At 33.5% G+C, this 21,763-nt stretch overlaps 1 protein-coding gene across 12 annotated transcripts; it reads right to left on the reverse strand.

The window, feature by feature from the left end:
• Positions 1-329: 329 nt before the first annotated feature.
• Positions 330-18,829, reverse strand: LOC111371544. Of its 12 annotated transcripts, none has more exons than XM_022993589.1 (12): positions 18,714-18,829; positions 18,413-18,618; positions 15,958-16,057; positions 14,107-14,164; positions 12,053-12,196; positions 7,182-7,262; positions 7,000-7,073; positions 6,234-6,294; positions 5,003-5,049; positions 1,616-1,735; positions 1,043-1,527; positions 330-958 (listed from the first exon to the last, which is right to left on the reverse strand). In XM_022993589.1, exons 2-7 carry the CDS (start codon positions 18,592-18,594, stop codon positions 7,048-7,050), a joined length of 591 nt encoding a protein of 196 aa, XP_022849357.1. In that variant the 5' UTR covers positions 18,595-18,618; positions 18,714-18,829; the 3' UTR covers positions 330-958; positions 1,043-1,527; positions 1,616-1,735; positions 5,003-5,049; positions 6,234-6,294; positions 7,000-7,047. The 12 variants fall into 12 exon arrangements, 7 of the variants coding, with proteins under 7 accessions (XP_022849357.1, XP_022849356.1, XP_022849360.1 ...); XM_022993588.1 differs by having other exon boundaries at positions 1,616-1,747; XM_022993592.1 differs by lacking the exons at positions 7,000-7,073; positions 7,182-7,262; positions 12,053-12,196 and adding an exon at positions 2,533-3,243 and having other exon boundaries at positions 1,616-1,747; positions 14,099-14,164.
• Between the last annotated feature and the right edge of the window lie 2,934 nt (positions 18,830-21,763).

Below are 21,763 nucleotides of genomic sequence, written 5' to 3' on the forward strand. Positions count from 1 at the left end.
CTAAATGAAATTATAAATCAATTATGAATATCACTATATACCAAGGACATGCCTTTGAACATTAGATAGTAAGAAGACACCGTGTAAAGAAAAGGAAGAGATAAGTAGGATGCAACTCCGAACAAAACGGTGCTCTAGGTTGGAACATAGGAGGTGAGATTGAGTAAGGCGACGATGTAAAAGAAAAGGTTGGGATAAAACCTTCATATTCAAATAGTAAGTAACATTTTACATTCTAAAAATCATTAACGATTAAGATAATTCATATCAAACAACTAAAATTATAAAATTTATAATTACTTCGATTATACAATTTTCAAAGAAAAAGCTTGAAATTAAAGTCAAATAAATGACTTTTAAAAAAATTAATAAAACGTGCCTTGTCAAGCAGTAAACAATCAACTTTCAAGTTGACCACTTAATTTTGTGCTTACTGTCAAAGTGTGGTGTTTTGTCACACTGCCAGTCTTTAATTTACTTGATTGTCGTACTAATATAACAATCAAAGGGACACAAAATGGTAGTAGAGAGAGAACCATTGAGAGGCCCATCTGTTTTTTATCTGTAGAAAATGAAAAATAGAAATACTTTTGCACCTTTGAGATGAAAATTAAAATAACTGAAGAAAAAGAAAGAGGGCACAAAAATAAAATAAAAAATACATATATATATGAACTTTGTAAGCATCATGGACTTAGTGACTGGTTCAACTGGAGCCTGGCGCCATCAGTGGTAATACAGGGAGATGTTTGATGCCCTTGTCGTTAATCCAATGTCCACCAGCGGAAACTCTAACCAATTACTGCCACTCCTAAACCAAACCAAAAGCAGTATATGTTTCTTATATAAAAGATGGCCCCGCCATTCCTCGTTCAAGATATGCACAGGGAGGAAAGACGGGCATATCCAAAGCAGAAGCCAATTCTAGCTGAGTCGAAGTCGAATAAGGACATTAAGCCTGGTGCATTGCACAAGGAAAACAATTACAAGAAACCAAGAGGAAGAAAATATAGTGTAGTAACCATCTTGGAGTTTGAAATACCAATTCAATTGGAGGCACCATCAGTGGCAGTTTAGCGAGGCTCTCAATGTTTGAAGCCAATGTTGTGTTCACCATCGCAAACTACGACCCATGAATGCCCCGTAGATGGGCCTGCTAGGATACTCAATTGTCCAAAGACTGGCATGCATACCCTGCAAGATCTACTTAGGGCTCGTTTGACATGACTTTTGCTTTTATTTTTGTTTCATGTAGAAGATTTTTTGGAGGAAGCTACCTTAAGTTTTATTTGAAAACCAATTTTTGAAAGAACTTCATATTCCAAAGTGTTTGAAAAGCACTTCAAACTAGAAGAAGTATTTTCATAAAATTAACCAAACAAGGCCAAAAGCGGTTTTTGGGTCTCAAAAACTCTTTTTGACTTTTCAAAAGTCATGCCAAACGGGCCCTTAGTACCACTGGATAAGTTGCCAATTCAACTAGTCCAATCAACTTTTGGAGTGGTAAGTACATATCCTCGAAGGTGCCTTGCAAAATATGACTTGAGGTGTTAAAGACTGAATGAATGGTGCAAATTGAAAAAAGAAACTAAAGCTTTTACTGCAAGAAACATACTCAACAATCTTCATTTCCATGATACGGTACTTTAGAGGCTGGATTATCATTGCATTTCCAGCGCGAAGAAACAAGGATGGAGTTGGCTAGCTCTTCCTTCACAGTGGAGACATCTTTCCCCTGCCATTCAAGCTGCAAACGGATATTATACATAGAAATTGTAAGTCATTAATGGCAGTTATGTAACGGGTACTACATCGAAATAAGAAACGGAGGAGATAATATTAAGGTATATTTATTCACAAATCTGGAAGCACGTGACACTGCAACTCCAGCCTTGACATTGTCTTAATTATCAAGCAACTGTATATTCATTTGCTTGAATCAAACTGCAATATAATTCCCGAGAGCATTTCCATGATATTGTCATGATCAACTAATCAGAGGCAACAAAATGTTGCTGGCTCAGGTAGTAGTTGCTAGTGATTTTTTGAAATGAGGGAGAGACAAAAATGAGGAGGATGACCTAACTGATAGATAAAATATGAGGATGAACTCACGTTAGACAAGATAAAGTGAGAATGGATGAACACTATTTCATTATCGAACAACATAAGCAGTCATCAGTAACAATCTTTCATTATCGAACAACATAAGCAGTCATCAGTATTCTTATACAAAATTTATAGGGAAAATAATTTATATTCGATGGTAACAGAACACTTTCCTGTTTACTTCGGAAAATTAGAAAATAGAGTAAATGGTATTTCATAGCTAATTGATTGAGCAGCATCTCTTAAACCACCTAAAAAAGGAATATTTATTATTTGATCCATAAAAAGTACTTTTACAATTGTATGTCGTAACATAATCTATTCAATAATTACACAAAATTTGGAAAGAGGGATTGATGAACCTAAAGTGAGAAGACTAGAATCATCATAGTGAAAACAAACTTTGAAAAAGGAGAATGCAACCTTTTGGAAAGGCCCCAGATGATTTGCATGAAACCAGTTTGTGAACTCTCCTTTTGGTCGCATTCTCTACTGCTATTCATATCTCTTAGGAGGCCATAGAAGTTGTTGCTTCGAATTCCTGAAAAGCTTTTAAATAGAGTTTGGATTGTTTGGTCCACGCATTTGTGTGAAACTTGTTCCTCTCACTAGAAACAACCTCTGTTTTTGTTTCCTCAACCCTCTTCATCCAAAGAAGGCTTAAGCATGGTCACAAGTCCTTTTGCCTCTTCCCATGTGAAGCTTGAATTTCTAGTGTTTATGGAACGAAAGAACAAACTGGTGAAGAAAATGATAGCATAGCATTTTGTGTTTCTTTTTTTATTTAATTTTTTTCTTTTCCTTTTTTTGATGGGTGAGGGGAGGTACCAATCCTTGAACCCATGACCTTGGTAACTAACCCGGACATGGAAAATTGGTTGTGGCATTTTGAGTATTGTCACAAGAGTCTTGATGTATAGGTCCAAGTCCGCAAGGCAATTGGAATACTCCTGCAATTTCTGAAAAAAGCATGTTGATTGTCAACATTAGATTTGAACTTCTGATGGTATTCCATGATGGAGAGGGAAACCTTTTTAGTCCAGGCATCTTCAAATATGCTAGCATCGGGAAGCAATTGCTCCATGAAGCTATTCCGCTTTAGTTTTGTAGATTATCTAATGATATGCTGCATATCTTCAGTATGATGACATCCAGGACCCAAGAAACAAGCAAGCCATTGTTATTGACCCCACCATGTAAATTTGAGAATATCATAGAAGTAAGATCGTGGCGAGCCATCGTAATTGAGCCACAATGTAAATTTGAGAATATCGTAGAAGTGAGATCGTGGTCTATCCTAAAACTCTTGATCATGGTAAAAACGTGCAGGCTTCAAAGAAGTTAGAAATATTTAATTTTCTAGTGATGTGGCTAAAGCATTGGTGAAAAGTTTGTATCATGAGCTTGGGCTCATCATGACAATTTAGTTCACACAATGAATGCTCTAACATCATGATGATTTTTAAAATGAGACAGGAAACATAAATTAAAGAAGTGATGAATGGAAAGTAAAATCTATTAGGATGCGTTTGATTACAAGCATGCATGGAAAGAAAATAAATTCTAGGCAATTAAATTGCCTAAAACTTATTGCATTAAATGTGTTTGATTAATTTAATTTTCAATCCAAAAAATATTATATTTGTCCATTTTTCATTGGTAGATAGATGAGAGAAAGTGTACATATGAGAGAGTGAATTCCCTGAAAAATAAAATCCTACCCTCTAAAGAAAATATTTTCCTTGATTTTGAGGAAAATATGATCACGTGATCAAAAGTAGGAAAATATTTTCCATGGAAAAAATGTCAATCAAACAACAAAAAAGTAGGAATTTGGGTGGAAAAACACATTTTTCATGGAAAACATTGACAATCAAACGCACCCTTAATATTTTCCTAAACTAACAAGGTGCTTGGTCAAGAGTCATCCACTGAAAATCAGGAAAGAATATAATTTGATTGTGGATAATAGTTGAAATAAGAATAATTGTAGGAGCTAATTGTATACTTGTATTATTATAACTGTAGGAGCTCATTATTAGGGTCAATTGTACCATTGGTCATTGAACTTTTTTGCCCACGTTACTCATATGTCATTGAACTTCAATTTATTTCCCCACGGCCACTACATTATTAAAAGCAATATACATCCATCATTAAAGTGAATTCGGTTAAAAGGGATTGTTGACATACCGAACGTCAATCCTATATGACCTATTAACGCCATTAATTCTGTCCAATGGACAAATCATGTACCCAGATGGTCATTAAACTTTAAAATACTTCTCCAAGATCACCTAAATTTTAAACTTATTACTGATTGTCCACTTTCATACTTGTATAAAAAGGGTTAATGGAAAGGCCACCCAGATACTAGAGTAAGCTCACTTTTTGACAAATCTCAAATGTGACATTCTTTTCAACAACTCCCTTGCAATGTTGGTGTTTTCTCCTCTTTTATAAAAAATGGAAGTTGTTACTAACTTCAATTGGTTCATCACTTCTCATATGATACCTCTTATTGTAACATTCGTTTCCTTTAACTCCTACCTTTCTAAGGAACACACAAAATTGGTGGTTTATTTGGGGACACAAACTTCAGCCTCAATTGTTATCCATTGATTGGATTTATAATATTTTCTGTTATCAAGATAATTTTCCACTAACAATTGTGACAAAGTTAACATAATCCTTTCTCTAACGAAAATACAGGTATGTGCACATGGTATGCCCAACAAAACTCCCATTTTCGACATGCACAACATCATTTAAATTGATACCAATATTGTAGGAATTTATTTTTCCATGTACTACAAAATTACCTTATTAAAACATTCACATGAATTATTGAGAAGAATGTAAAATTTGAAATTTGTCGAGAAGTAATACTTACCCTATTGCGTGGGTGGCCTTTCTATTAATTGTCATGCATTCATCTATCTGCAAACAAAAGTGGATCCCGGTAATAATTTTAAAAATTCAGAGACAATGGAGAAACATTTTAAAATTCAAAGATCATTTAGTAACAGTGCAGTGACCTTTAGGAAATTATGTGTCCAGTGAAACAAAGTTAATGACGTTAATAAGTAATGTAGGATTCTCGTTCACCAAGTAAGCAACCTCTTTAACAAATTCATTTAATGATGGATGGATTTCAATTTTAATAGTTCAGTGACCATGCAAAAACAAATTAAAATTTAATGACGTTTTAGTTAAACAATACGGAAGTTCAATGACAAATGAAATAATTGACCCTAATTACTACCATAATTTTAAGGAGTTGATTATGTAAGGTTAACTATACAAGTAATTAAAGGAGCTAAACTATGGGAGATAATTAGGTTTCTTTTATGCCAATACAGGTGTCAAGATTTCATGCAGAAAGTTTCCTCCAAAATTCTGTGCAAAAGGTCCCCCTTCCATCTCTTTACAACCACTAACACGTACCTAACCAAACAAGATACAATTACTTATCATGTATTCTGGCTATCAAACCTTCAAATCCAAAATTGGTAAGGAATAAAAAGAGTAAAGGAGTAATCAGCTACGCAAAGCAGAAAAGGAAACTGACATCTAATATAATACAAAGGTTCCACCGGCCCAGCCACTCTAGCTTTGTGCAATAGCGGGTTAAGTCCAACATATAAAGAGACGAGTTCTCAGTTCAATAGTATAGGACCCATATAAATGGGATATAATGGATTTGGAAGTACTACTGACCTTTCTCATGAATGGAACCAACTAGAGTTGTGATTGTCTTCAATCAAAAGATAAAGTAAAAAAGAAAGGAAATATGCATCCAACAAAAAACCTTTTATCTTCCTTTCTCTACCTCTTCCTCCTACTGTGTCACATCTCTATAACTGAGTGAATGCCCAACTACCTTTAGTGAATTCTATCTTCATGTTAAAGTAAAGATGGTTCTGGGATGGCAAAGGTTTCATTATGGCAGAATAATAGAAATGAACAGAGACGTTTGTCGGAAAAGATAAAAAATAAAAAAATGAAAAACAAACACACACATCACAGCCTGTATGAACAAAAAAATAAAAACTTAATGCATCTATCCTCGTGCATAAAATTGAAAACCTGAGAAAACAGACCATGATAGCTTTATGACATACCTGTCCATGTTACTGGAAATGTAATCTCAAGCTTGACCAGGAGGATAATGTGCTCTTGTACCTGAGAAGAGAAATATAGAGAAAGAGAGAGTTCAGATACATCCATCAAAGAAGCTCCCTGCATGAACAAAGTGGAAATGAATTTCGATAATCTAAAAAGGGTGAGAATATTAGTGTATCAAGATCAGCGTAAAGCATATAACCAAACAAAGATCTACCAGAAACAGGTGAGAATATTATTTAAATACAATGGGGCAGTGACAACCATGCATGCAATATGGAGTCAAATTTAAGATGCTTCCAAGACTTAATTATGACAAAATTGGATAATCCGTTAGTCTCTTTCCAACCTTGTCTAATAGTAAATCTCTTTAATTGAGCAACAAGAGAAAGCACGACACAGTGATTTGTACATCTTGTTAAGGGATAAATCTTACATAAAATAAAGATGTAAACAAGGTTGAGCCATTGAGATGAAATCCAAATTTCACCATGGTATCAAAGCCTATTAAGTTCAAACGAGCAATTCGGTGCATCTAATACTCAAATGAGCATTCGGAGGGTGCTCAGATGAGCCACATCTTGCGTGGCATGTTAAGGTTAAATGGTTAATCAATATATAAGAGCTTGGAGGCTACTCCTAATAATATTGGCATTTTAAAATGTAATCCCAATAATATATTTTGTTTTACTTTTTTTTTTCCCATGACCGTGGGCGCAGCTCGACTAATCCTACGGGCTCTGAAATTTACAGTCAGATACTCACCTTAATGGCCCTGAGGGAACTCGAACTGATGACTATTGGAGAGCAAATTCAAGGCCTGACCACTGAGCTACCCCTATTTTGTTTTACAAATGAATATATCAACCAAAATCAAGAAAAGTAATTACTGTGATGTATCTTTAGTTATAAATAAGACAATTTAAAACGAATAAAAATGTTTCAGCCGATAAGTGGACAAATTTGATGAGAACTGGTCAAAGGTCTGAGCATTCTGCTAAAGAAGCTGCCGGTGGTAGCACCACCATCTGTACACAAAGCAAACAATTTTTAAGGAAGCTAGTAGAAGAACAGTATAGTATAAATATGTATGATTGCCCTATGACAAATTAATAATATGTCTGGAGACAAGCCTATAAGTGCATTGCTTCTCTGGCCCACAAAAATAATTTGGGTTTTTGCAAGAAAACATAGAAGGAAAAGGCATAAGCAAGGAGAGCATAAAAATTATTATCACGGGTGTCTTTTACTATATAGTGGACAAACTGCAGCTTAGCAGCAATTACTAATTAGTATATTTCCATATATATCAACTCACTTGAGATCCTCTCACATGCATTTAATGTGAAATAATTGGCCCTTGGAATACTTTTTTTCTAATGAGATGGTGTTCTTTAGTAGAAATCTTGTTTTGATTTTTTTATGGAAGACATATGGCTCCATTAATCGCCGTAATTGATAACACTATTGATACGTCACCCAAAAAAAAAGAAGCCCGATCTCAAGTGAAATGTAATGATCTTTAACACCACATGTATTACATATTGAAAAAATAACTATGATATTGCCCAAAACGGTTTTGCGTGGCACTTCTTTTCATGAATCAGAAGCCATGTGTAGCGTGATTCGTTAAACAAACAACATAATGCCCATGTTCATATTTCCTTACAATTTATGCTAATATAAACAGCTTTTAAAATCAACATATAGCCCTTGTTTGAGCCCCCATTTTAAGGGAAATAATGCATTTTTAAATAGTGATTGATGGAGTATGTGTGGTTAAAAATTAAAAAAAAATTATGGGTTTGAGTGTAATATTATTTTATTAAAAAATATGTGGTTGAAAATGAATTTTGAGAAGAATGGAGCTCAAACAAGGGCATAGAATGATGAATGAATCTTCCACTTGCTATCCAATTCTCAGCTACATATTATGTATTTTAGTGAGAGTACATTTGGTCTCTGACTTGATTCATTTACTCTCTTCACCAATACTCCAATGGTGTTGAATGAGTACCTAAACTCTAACTTCCAAATTAATTTTCACTTTTTTTTCCAAATAGTAATTAGTTTCTAGATGTGATTGTGGAGATTTGGCATGGAGAAGGAGAACTTTTGGAGAGAAATTATAGAGGCGAAATATGGTGTTATGGAGGGAGGATGGTGCTCAGTTGAGGGTCGTAGTTCTTATGGAGTTAGTTTATGGAAGTAAATCCGACGAGAGTAGAGAGATTTCCTAGATAAATTGATGTTATGTTGGAGAATGGCAACATTATCAAATTTTGGGAAGCTTGTTGGTGTGGAAATTGGCTGTAAAGAGTGGAGCTTCCTTCTATTGTGTTGCTCCGATGCCATCTGCTATGGTGAAAAAGGTTGTACATATACATAATAGGAATATCAGCTGGAACATTGCGTTTTGGAGGGATTTGCAGGACTGGGAGTTGGATGATTATGCGATACTTATGAACTCCTTGTATGAGGCGTGCATTAAGGCAGAAGAGGGTGATTGTAGCAGATGGAGTTTGGCACGGGGTGGTATTTTCTCAATTGGTACTTATTTTAGGTCCTTATTGAGACTTGCATAGAGCTAATTTCCCTGGAAGATGGTATGAAAATGTAAACTGCTTCCTCGGGTGGCATTTTTACTATGAGCGGTTGTGAAGGGACAAGTGTTAACGGTAGATAACCCCCTAAGAAGGAGTTTTTATCTTACGGAGTGGTGTTATATGTGAAGGAGGAATGGGGAGATGATTGACCATTCGTTCCTTCACTGTGACGTTGCTCGTTCTCTTCGATATTCTAGCTTCTCAACACATGGTTTAGGTTTTTCCGCAGTGTATGGAGGATGTATTGGAAGCATGGAGGAGAAAATTTCATAATAAGGATAGCAAGTTTGTCTGGAACCTCATTCCAAGGTGCATCGTATAATACCCGCACTTGAATTTCCGGGTCTAATTATCAAAATTGAAGAATTTAGGGGCTCATTTGAGGGTTAATCCACCTTCTAAGACCTTGTAGCAAACTTACCATAAGTACTAATTCTCACATGTTTTTGATTAAATTTTTGGTCAAACACTTACATAGAAAATTCTTGATTTATGCTTGATTGACCAAACATAAGGTAGTGTGTAGTGTGAATGAATAAATGTAGGAATGATGGAGAGATTCATGCTCATTTCACAAATTTCAAGGAACAAATTCTATTATTATGAATTTTTCCTTAAAGATGCATGACTAATCTTGCTCTATTTAAACCCCTCATTTACATTCACATGCTACCACTCAATAATATATTTTTTTTAGTCCAAATAATACACACATACACATTCATAAGCCAAGGTGGAAGTTGTAAAGGGATCAAGTCTCTATTACTCTTCCTTTCAAACTTCACTGTAAGTATGCTGTCTATGTTGAATTATTGTTATGTTATGAATTTCAAGAAAATTATTATGGGTCACATATGTTATGATATGATTATAATTATATTAAGGAGACCGGAGTTTAGTAGCGTTACACATAAGAATTCTTACCACCTACGTTCGGTAAAATTCTTGTGTCTCCATTATGTTGATTATGATTATTATGCTCTTTTAAGTCATACACAATAACAATTCATGGCGTAGTTTTTGAGATTTTATAAATCTCACTCTATGATAATTCCCCCCTTTCAGGCAATTAATGGTTCGAGACAGTCAACATGAAGATGGCAATGGGGCTAAGGTTAATAAATTGTGTTGTATTTAAAACACAACTTTGAATTTCAAATTTAGTTGTTATGTTGAAATTATTTTCTTTCTTTCATTTTTCGCAACTACATGATAAAACCAAAATTTATTTATTTATTGGAGAAAAATAAAATTATTTCATGTTTTTATTTTAGTTCTTATGAAAGAATTAAGTTTTATTTAGTGACTCTCGAATAGTCAAGGATTCGGACCGTCACACATCGTCTGGTGTGTGTAGAGGACAGAAACAACCGCTGTTTTGACGATCTTTCAAGGACTACAGAGCATATCAAAGAATCATTTTATTTGACCTTGTATAATTGGTTTAATACTGCGGCTACTACTCGTATAGACGGGTTGCCCAATTTTATATCGTTTCTTTCTTGTATAAATTGATAATACACTTTTTATGTATTATCCGTGATTAATAAAATATTTGATTACTTATCAAAAAAAGAAAAAAATGTTTCTAGACAAATATACCTTTGCAGTGATATAATAAACACAATTTTTTATATGAAATATTATTTCAGAATACATACAATTATGCACACGATGCATCAGCTTGCCTCAACTTACATCATATATAGCTGACACATTATAAGATTTTTTTGCATAATTATAACAGGTTTCTGGATGGGACTTACCAGTTACGACAACTAGGATTAGATTTGTCAAACTAATTGATTTCTCCCCACTTTGTAAGTTTACTGGAATATAACAGACAAGTCAACACACTTTCTAAGCAAAATATCCTACTTTGTATTCATATGCTTTTCATTTCTATTGAGGCATAGTGCATAACTAAACAAGAAGTCATACCTCGGCTAAGTTTAGATGCATAATCTTCATCCGAATTTTTTTTCTTTGATAAGAATCATATTCTTTCATCCAAGTTAACCATATCCACTCAGTTTTCTCACATTTCATCTCCAGTTGATGATACTTTTCCGACTCCCATGCCCATTCTATATTTAATGATTCATCTTTTGTATATTGCATTTTTTTTCATACCCCTAAACACCAATGTTAGTCTTCTCTCAATTCCATCCGCATTTAACAATATGCTTGCTCTTACAGTACATTCACTTCCTATTAGATTGACTTTCCATGTCAGAAATATGATAGTTTTAATAAATGCCAATAAGCCACAACTGTATCAGCATCCATAATGCTACTCCCATATATCAATTACCACATGAGAAACATACCCTCTCCGTCCTACAAAGATAGGTTGCTTCCATTTTCACACAAATTAAGAAAATGTAATTAATATAGTTGGAACAATAAATTTTACTTATTTTTATAATATACCCCTACATTAATAATGGCTTAAATAGGAGTTATTCATATTTGTTGATATCAAGCACATTAAATAGGGGCATATTAGAAAACTAAGAAATAATTATGCTCTAAACAAGGAAAGTGACCTACAATTCGGAACATACGATAAAGGAAAGCAAACCTATCTTTGCAGGATGGAAGGAGGAGTTAATTTCATATGCTTTCAATTTTCATACGAAAACCAAAAATTAGACACCATGATTGGACAAAGAATTTCAAATTCAATCAGTAACATTTACTTGATATTTCTTACATCTCTTGTATACTTGTAGAGTTACCATTCCATATATGAATTCATATGCATTTTAGGATTCTTAGTTATAGAAAATCATCCAAACTTCTGATGGTGGTATAACAAGAAAAAATTATCATGGTTATCACTGATTACTTATTACAAGTATCAATATCATTAACTTGACATATAGATATAAAAAGATTTTGAGAGAATAAATTTATGAAGCAAAAGAAGAAGAGAGAAACCTATTCAGCTTATATCGTTATATGCGACCCCTATGGCATGATAACTTAATTGTCCTTTAACATCATATGACATATCAAGTAGCATCCACGAAAGCTCAATATATTGAATTATTTAATGATGCAAATGAATATAGTATCAAAGTCAAGCAAGGTATGTAATGTGCAAGCATGGATGATCACAAGTAACGATTAATCTACCAGCAAATGAAAATCACCAGTAGAGAATTCATTCTAAAAAGAAATGGGGTTTGTCATTCTATGACCCCAACCATTGTATGAAGTGCCATCCTTATTGTAATTAGTAACCATTTCTAAAGCAGGAGGTAAATCCTGCTGGATGGCTAACAAGATGGCTTTCTGAAGGATCAAAGATATTTTGCTGAGAAAAGAGGGCGCGTCCCCTGAGCCTCTGTCTACATAAAAAGTACAAAAAAGTAAGCAGATAGCAATTAGCATCATAATTGTATTTCACCAAATATGTTGTATCATAATAGTCATTGACTAGTTAGCAGTAGCTAGAAGAAACAAACTTAAGAGTAGCAGAGTTACACCAAAAATGTTTAAAGTTCCTCCCATGTGAAGAATGGTCCAGCAGAGAGAATATCAATATATTCATTAATGAACAAGTATTATATTATGATATTCTTGATTTGTATCTATCCTCATTAATGATTTCCAAATTCCAACACCAGAAATACTGGACCAACGTGTATAAAATCTAGCATTATCTGGTGCCTAGTCTTTTAACACATTCCAACCTTAGAAATTGGAGCTTATTATTGTTAAAATGCATTTCTCATCTTACTTCCAGTGCCATAAAGGCCTTAATAAAGTAGGATTTATTGTTGCACCTATTAAATGTGCTAGTCGTTAAAGAACGACCATTATAGGAAATGTTACATAATATATCAGTAACTGGAATAGTAATCACAGGTTTCTGTCTGCCTTTCTAGAGGTTCCTGACCTGCATCTCATGGAGACACATCTCTACCTAGAAGAGTGCTGACCATGAGGAATTTAGGAGTGGAAGTTGTGAAGCTTTAAAAACAACTCATATATCAACCACTCTTTCAAGTTCTGTTCTAATGTGTCTGCCTCGCAGATTCTCTTGTATGCTATTGCAGTTTATTAACAAGGGTATAGAAACAAATGCATAAGCAAAATAATAAAAAGTTAGAAGTAAGAAATATTATAGGAATTCATGTTTATCGTCCACACTTTCAGTTTTTAAAGCCAAACTATAGAAGATATCTTTTGTTTTAAAACTTTCAAATTTTACACTGAAATAGCCCTTCAAAATATATAAACAAAAGTCTTTTGACTCTGTCCAAATGTTTCCTTTCAAAGTTTATATACCAATCATGTTGTTGCCTCTTTTACAAATATATTTACCGATCTCAGAACACTACTACTCTTCCTTTCATCCAATAACATAGATCACCTCAAAATAAACTGTAACCTGTCACTCAATCTAAATGCTGATAGCCATAGTGAGAGAGAGGAAAATTTTCCTATGAAATGTCCAACTCTTATTTGTTTCAACTTTGTTTTCTTGGCACATTCTGTCCACAGAAATAGATCAACCATCAATGGACTAATTGAGAGAGAGGAAAAGTTTAGCCTCTTTAACACTTAGATCTGAGTCTTTTCTCTATCCCATAATATTCTTATACATAGAATCTTTTCTCAACTGAAACTGACAACATCTAATTTTGGACAGCCATCCTAGATGAATAAAGCTTTTATATAAAGGATCCTATACCAGAAGCATCCATAAATAATTAGACATACCCAAAGAGTTGCTCCTGTTGGACATGGACTTAGTTATGAATTCACTCCTGTTGCTTAGAATCTCTTTCCTCTGAGAGAAACAAAGATATCAAACCTCAAAAGCCCAACTACTTCCCTTAAAAAATTGAAGATTATCACTCTATGTTAGACTGTTAGTGATACCAAGCCTGTTTGGCCCAACCCAGGGCCACAGTCTCCAGGTATGCAGGGCATTTTATACTTTTTTGTTATTTATAGAAAGTAACCAAAAATAAATAATAAAAGTAATAGCAAGGCAGTGGCCCAACCTGAGCCTGCCAGAAGTGCAGGCCATACGCCCATGGGCAGCTGCAACTGCTCACTTGACCACTCTACTCTACAGTAGCTTCAACGAGTACCACATCTTTTGGAATATACAAATGTTGATTTATAAACAAATAATAAATGGCTATAATCAAATTGATCTGGCAGCCACAGGAGAAGAAAACTCAACAAATATTAACCACTAGAAACTGAACTAAGTAGAATAGTGATTAAGTACTCACCATTTTACCTTTGCTTTTCCTTCTGACATTAAGATCCCCTTTCCCTCTCTTGCTGGCTTCTTTCACCTGCTCAGATGAACGAAAATAAAAAATGAGTTCACATTAAGAATTAAAGTTTCATAATATCTGCCATAGCTACCTTATTGGTACACGCAATTAAAAAATTAAGAAAGTTGAAATAATAAGATTCTCAGTGAAGTTACAATCTCCTCAGAGATGCTTTATAGAAAAAATGACACTTCATGTACTCTATATTGGTTACCGAACTTAAAATCTTTAGATTTCAAAGTACTGGCTTAGGATTCAACTGCATTTTAGTCTTGCATATCAATAAATAACATACACTTAAAAACCACATCTTGGATATGTTGTATATGCTTAACCATGACTAAAATGAGACGCTAAGGATTCCGAGCAAAACCTTGATTTATGTTACAAACTAAAGTAAATTTCTACTTCACTGTCATAGTGCCATTAGATTTCATGCTCAGTTTACTGTATCATACATATCTTTTGTTAATATTCCTAAATAGTAGAACTTTATTGTCTCTGGCCCCCACTATAACACTTATCTTGACATCTTATCATAGGCTATTTCTAAATCAATAAAAAACCAAGTGGACATCATTTCTTTCTCAATTATTTCCCTTCAATAGCTTACAGTAGATCTGCCTGACATAACAATCAAACAGTTTGTCTAAACCCTTTGAATCCTTAATCCATTCTCAGTATTGTGATTGGTACAATCTTAAATATATCATTTATTCTCTTACGTAGTCTCTCCATCCTTTATGCTTATAAGTACATGCTACAAACCTCTTCCACCACTTGTTAGACTTCTTTTTACTTTTTCAAAATCTCATTGAATAATTCTGTCACCCATAAAATAACCACAAGAACAAACACTTGCATAAATTATTTGTAATTTTATCCCAATCAATTTGTTTTCTCAGATTCATCCTTCGAAGTTTATAGTAAAACTCAGGCTTCAATTAGATCTTTGTTATTTTGCTATTAAATCTGTTTTCCACAGTATTCAGCGCCAATTTTAAATTTCACATGTCAGTAGTTTCTAGGAGGCTCTTTAAATTAGTCTTAGGTCGGGTCAATTTCCATTTTCGTAATTCTTGATGGTCTAGAATAGGTTACTATTAGTTTTCTATTTAGTTTCAGCTTGAGAGAGTTCTATGTCCAAATAATGGATCTTTCGGAACCCATAAGCATTGAGGAGAAAGAAGAATCTCTTCAATGGAAATTCACTTAGCTATCTCTTCAAGACTCAGTGTATCCACCGTTATTGGGTAGTTTAGGACACCTTGTTGTCTCCAGGTTGGTACTCTTCTTTGCTTAATAGAGGCTAGACTACTAATTACTTAGAGAGCAATTGAATGTTGTCTTGTGATCGAGTGATGTAATCAAACCATTAGTGTGATGACATGGGATTGTAGGTCTGACACCTTGTTTTCTTTCTTTTCGTCTCTTATCTTTCTTTGGTTTTACCTTTCCAGTATTTGAAGATAGCTTCTTTAATTCCAAAAAATTCAAATCACCACATTCAAACCCAAATTTCAAAACAAAAGGTTCAGAGTACATGTGGAGAGAGGAGGAAGATTACTTGTATATGAAGCAATGACCTCTACGAGATCATTTGTTCAATCCCACTAAATTCTTTTTGAAGATATTAAATTGAAACTCCCAATAAATCTGAGGCTGGCCCCTAAAACACCCGGTCTAGCAATAATTTCAATTAAATAGCATATCCATCGTAATTCTTATGCAATTTCAGCAGATTGATAATATGAATGTTGCTAAGCAAAAATAATTACATAATGAAACAGAACGTTAATGGTAATACTCACAGTCATCCATCTGCAGCGCAATGCCACATCACAAACAGTCTTCTTTTTCAGTTGCACAGCAATTTTTGCATAGCAGACTATCATCGAGTGAGTGGCATATCTGTAGTGTATCTAAACACTATATATTATCCAATCACACATGAAAGAGAAGAAACATGATATAGATCAAATCTAGAAATAAGTATTTCATATTGATTATGCAAACCACAACAGACACTTGAATATTGCAATGAAGAGGTAGCAAGAAAATTAGTTACACATGTGACTTATTGAAAAATTCAGTCAAAACTCAACTCTTAGAAACTTTCCATAGAACATCTATCTGCTCAGATAAAAAAATCCACATCTGTGGTTTCACACGTTAATATCGCAAAGAAGAGGCAGCAGAAAATTAGCTACACGTGTGACTTATTTAAAAATTCAGCCAAAATTTAACTCTCGGAAACTTTCCACAGAACATCTATCTGCTCAGACGAAAGGTCCATATCTGGGGTTTTACATTCTAGACTAGTTTTGATAGAGAGACCCAAGTCCACCATTTACAGGAAAGTGAAGGAAATAATCCGTATTTACAACCAAATCCATGTTTCTATTCATTCTTAAATGCCACACATACATTAGTACAAAGAATATCAATGTCCCCTACAAGCTGGGGGGTTACATACAACCAAGGCAGAGTGGTTTATGAAGAAACTCATGCAGATTTCTCCCAAAAGCTATAGCTAGGAGGAGAGGCCCAAATAAACCCTTGATCGCCACGGATTTAGGAATCCTTGATCACCCATGATTCAAGAAACCTTACTTCGAGAATCCCTTATGAAGTAGGTCCATCATCTGATGCAAGGTGATGCAACCACTTCTTCCAAAAGCTATAGCCAGAGGAGATGCGCAATCAAACCCTTTATCACCCAGGATCAGGCCAAGAATCCATCCCAAACACTATTTGTTTCAGCCTTACTTTGATTTCTTTACGAAATAGGCTTACCCTCATGTTCAAGTGTTCATCAGAAACAATGGTTTGCCAGCATAAGAATTTCGACTAAATCAACACAAAATGGAGGTAGTATATTCTATAGTTGTCTGTTGTGATAATATGCTGACGAAAATAATAATAATTAGCATGCCTATTTGGATCCTTTTGCATTTTTTTTTCCAAAATTGTTTTATCAAATGCTAAAATGACATACTCAAATTGGGAAATCACTGTCATTGGGAACAAACCAAATCTAATTATGTTATGACTGCACTTGGAAACGTAGATACATGCGAACTATTAAACTGTCATACAAGAAATAGAGAACATGCATAGACATGAAAATATAACTAATGCAGAAGGGCACAGAAGCATGGCAGGTTCTTACAAAATCTGATAAAAATTGTATTCAAGAGACCAAAAAAATAAAAAATAAAAGAAGAAGAAGTTCACAACCATGTTGTTGCTTGCAAGATAATTAATGAGCCAGAATTTATGATATTATGTCAGCTGTTACCCAAACAAAGACTAGAAAACATGTTTTGCTAGATTAACAGAAAATAACAATCTCCATGGATCCTTTTTTAAACAATAAAAGATTATATCATCATAAGTATCTGATAAAATGGCATCAATCAAATAAATATCGTGAAAAGTGTAAGATGTCTAATTGGCCCAGCACAATCAAAAGCAATAAAAGCAAGATAGTAACAAAATCAAAATTGGCCAAACGGCTAGGAGATTAAAAAGTACTCTGGCTGTTTATAGATGTGTGTCAAGTTTTAGTAGGGTAAAGCTCATGACAGATAAGAAAGATTAGAACCTTAATGCCAAACAGCACAGAATAGATAAAGCATCTAATCTTTACTCAATCATTAAATTTTCCAGTCACAATAACTCCATTGTACTATGATGTGAATAATCACTTCAGCATTGATGATTAGAAATCAGAAAAGCCAACTAAATAAGCTGCTTTCTATGAAATATATATCATCGACCATTTTATATGAGTGTTTATGGGGACGACAAAGAAGTAAAATAACAAAAAGGAATGTTTATTATTTTATTGAAATTATCTGTCATTGTGTCCACACAATTGTAAAAGGAAAACAACCAACTCTCACACCTATCAGAGAAAAAATAGTGGCTAATAAAAATATATTTCTACATAACCCCAGCATTCAAAGTAAATTACATTCATTGTATGTCTTTGTGTGTGCTGTCACAAGAAACCACAAGAGCCCAAACAACAGAGACATCTCTTCTTGAAAATCGAAATTAATTATATTCAGCACCTGTAAAAAATATTTAAATAATAAAGATGGTCCAATAAGAATCTCCCTGTGTAAATACATAATTAATTTCTCATAAATAAACAATTCAGCCCAAATAAGAACACCAACACCAAATCATCAAGAACCCAAAAATCCCAACAGAATTCTCAACATTCAAAATGTTCAGAATATTCTAAATTACACTCACTTGGCAAGGCCTTCCTCCAAGATAGATTGCTCTTCAGGAGCCCACTCAGTGGAGATTTGCTTCTGGTACTTCAACGTTGGGACGGCACCATTATTCAGTTCAGGTACAGAATTCCCATTCCGCAAAATTGAACCAGGGATTTGGATGGACCCTTGTTTGTGCGCTTCACTTGAGGTAGCCATCAAAACAATCAAATGCTCGAGAACCTGCAGGCCGACCACTAATTTAGGTGTTGAAGAGACGAAAAATATTCAGGACCAAACGGTGTTGAACAGAAGGTCAATATGAAGCAAAGGGTAACCTGAAATGAATGTAGCAACGGAAGCGCCGAAGAGGCTTGTGACGTACAGATGGAACAGCCTTTCTCGGTTTATATATACGTGCTGGATGGGTAAATGCGTGCTATATAGGTTTGGGTGAAAACCATTCTCTAAATTATAATAAAAAGGGACGAAGGTCTATTATCAATAGTAAATTAATTCAAATTTATTATGTATGACGTCATTTTTTATTTTTTATTTTTTTTATGTTAAACAAATTTTTTTCACATATTATGTCACTAACATTAAAAAAAAAAAATTATGTCAAACAAATGTTCTTTCACACATCATGCCACTAACATTAAAAAAATAATAATAATTTTAGTAAATATAAATTATCATGAGGAAAAAAATTCTTCGCACGTGAACTTTAAAAAATATATAAAAATAAACTCTCTACATAGTACAGATAGATGGCAAATCACGTGTGGAGAGTTGGCAAACTCTCCGTACAGTACGAAGTGAAAAAAAATCTCTCCGCACAGTGCGGAGAGATGGCAAACACTATGGCAAAACTCTTTGCACAGTACGAAAAAATGGCATATGTGCGGACACTGTCCTCACAAAGTGTGAAGTAAAAAAAAAAAATCCTCTCAGTGCGAAGAGTTAACTCTTCGTAAAGTGCAAAGTTATATATATAAAAAAAAAAAAAAAAACCCCTCTTTGCACAGTAACTTATTAGTGTATGAATTTTAGTTTTTTGAAATTTTTTTGAAACAATATCTATAAATATTTCTATGATATAAGAAAATAATTGTAAACTATTTTTACAATTACGTAATAGTATCGTGTCATCTAAAAAAAATATACTTATATATTTCATACTTGAATAAAAAATATACGAGATTATACAAATTATTTTGATTGTATTCTTTGATAGTGTTGCTATGATTGAATTAAGTATGAAAATTATATTTCTAAATTTTGTGTAATTCAATATTAAAAAATTAAATATTGTGCACCATATTTATATGCATTTATATTTTGTGTTTCATATATATTTAATATTTATTTTATGTTTATGTTGAAAAAACAAAATTCTAAATTTTTTTTTGAAATTTGATTTGGTAAGTGAATTGATGCAGGAGAATTCGAGTCGAGTGATGCTGATTTGTCAGATAGCACGATGATGGCACTGAAATACCATGAAATGGTGGATCGACGCAAAGATGAAAAAGTGAATCGCAATTATTTTCTTGATTGGGGGAATTGGACACATCTTTGGTAATTTAGTCATAACTTTGGCTACGATTATCAGAATCGCTATTATGACCCCAATTCGGAAAACTCTCTTCGGCGAGCACATCGTGGCCACTCAACTATGCTTGGTGGGCATCAATTTCGAGCCCAAAATCTGCTATTTTCTTTTACGAAATTCAATTTTTAGTTATTTTTTTGCTATTTATGGTAATATTTTGTTTCCTTTTTTCCATATGTTAGAAAACTCAAATTGCACCAAATTTTTGGCAACCTACTTCTTTTACTTAATATTTTTATTTTGGTATAATTTCAAGATTTTGCCATTTTTGGTAATTTTCCCGTAATTTCGTATTTTATAGTTATTTAACCCGGTTTGTGGATTAATTTTGGTCATTTTACATTATTAATAATATTAAGTTGATTTCAGAGTATTTTCTCTGATTTTCGGGTGTTTTCTTTCGTTTCTTTCTTGCGAATCATCAGCTACAACAAATTAATAGAATAATCACTATTCTATCCGGCGTCATGAATGTACGTTGTTCTGCATTCTCAGTATTTGTAAATGCAAATATCGATATATAAAAATACAGTAAGCTACAAATACGGTAGATAGCATATATAGTAAGTTGCAAATAAGGTTGGCAGCATATATGGTAAGGTGTAAATACGATAAGTTGTTTGCAAATACGGTAAACTGTAAATACGGTAAGCAGCATATACGATAAGCTATTTGTACGGTAAGCTACATATATAGATTTATAATTTGTTATAAATGTATAAAACTTATTTAATATTGAATTTCTTAAGTATTAAATATTGTTTCCTTTTTTGTAATTATATTTTCGAGAATTAAAAGAAAAAGTGGTTATGAAATTGCTAAATTTTAAATATGTTTTTTTGTTAAAAATAAAAAAGATTTTTTTATGTTAAAAATTATTGTAATTTTATTAGTGTAATAAGAAGTTTTATTATGCATTTTGTGAAGAATTTTGTTCATGGTGATTAACAAATATTCTTCCACACACGCATCATACCAACAACATTAAAATAATAATAATAATTTTAGTATATATAAACTCCATGAGACAAAAAAAAAGACTCCACAAAGTGTGGAGAGATGTCAAACTATCTATCCACACAGTGTGAAGAGAAAAACAAAAACTCTCGAGACTTTATCTGCAAATTTTAAGAGGTTTTTTCTCAAACAACTTTTGAGCAATGCATTGAACACTTTAATTTCTGGCCTACAACCTGAAAGTATAATTTCATTGAAAATTGTATTCGCTTCTAATGTCTAAGAGCTGTTATCGAGTAAGTGTAAAATATTGAATTTGGATAGTACCCTAGAGCCTTCATTTGTAAAAGCAATGCCATGGTACTATCAATATCTCATTCTTTGCACAACTCACATATTGTTTCATTGTATGAATAACGAGAAAACTCATTTCTAATATCGTAAATATGATTTTTTGCATGCTCAGAAATTGAGCTGTAACTGGAATTTAAAGAAAACATAATTGATTTTGAGCCATGTTTTTCGACTCTGTTTCGTTGTATATACGAAAAAATTATAATCTTGAAATTGACTTGTAATTAAGGAATTTGAAAACAATTCTCCACACTGTGCAGAGAGTTTTTTTTTACTCCGCACTGTACGAAGAGTTTGTCAACTCTCCGCATATGGTTCAACTCTCTTCACACTGTGTGGAGAGGTTTTTTTTTCTCCGCACTTTTTTTTATTACTCTGAACATGGTTCAACTCTCTACGCACTGTGCGGAGAGAAAATCTCTCCGCACTGTGAGGAGAGTTTTGCCATAGTGCGAACCAACT

This window comes from Olea europaea, chromosome 22, assembly GCF_002742605.1.
Source record: "Olea europaea var. sylvestris chromosome 22, O_europaea_v1, whole genome shotgun sequence".
Classification (NCBI taxonomy): domain Eukaryota; kingdom Viridiplantae; phylum Streptophyta; class Magnoliopsida; order Lamiales; family Oleaceae; genus Olea; species Olea europaea.

Coding starts and splice junctions, on each gene's coding strand:
- LOC111371544 (XM_022993589.1), bottom strand. CDS start 18,594: ATGGCTACCTCAAGTGAAGCGCACAAACAAGGGTCCATCCAAATCCCT. Junction 7,263..12,052: donor GGATGGCACTTCATACAATG/GTTGGGGTCATA, acceptor CTTTGTGTACAG/ATGGTGGTGCTACCACCGGC. Junction 7,074..7,181: donor TCAAATTTGTCCACTTATCG/GCTGAAACATTT, acceptor TAAAACAAAATA/GGGGTAGCTCAGTGGTCAGG.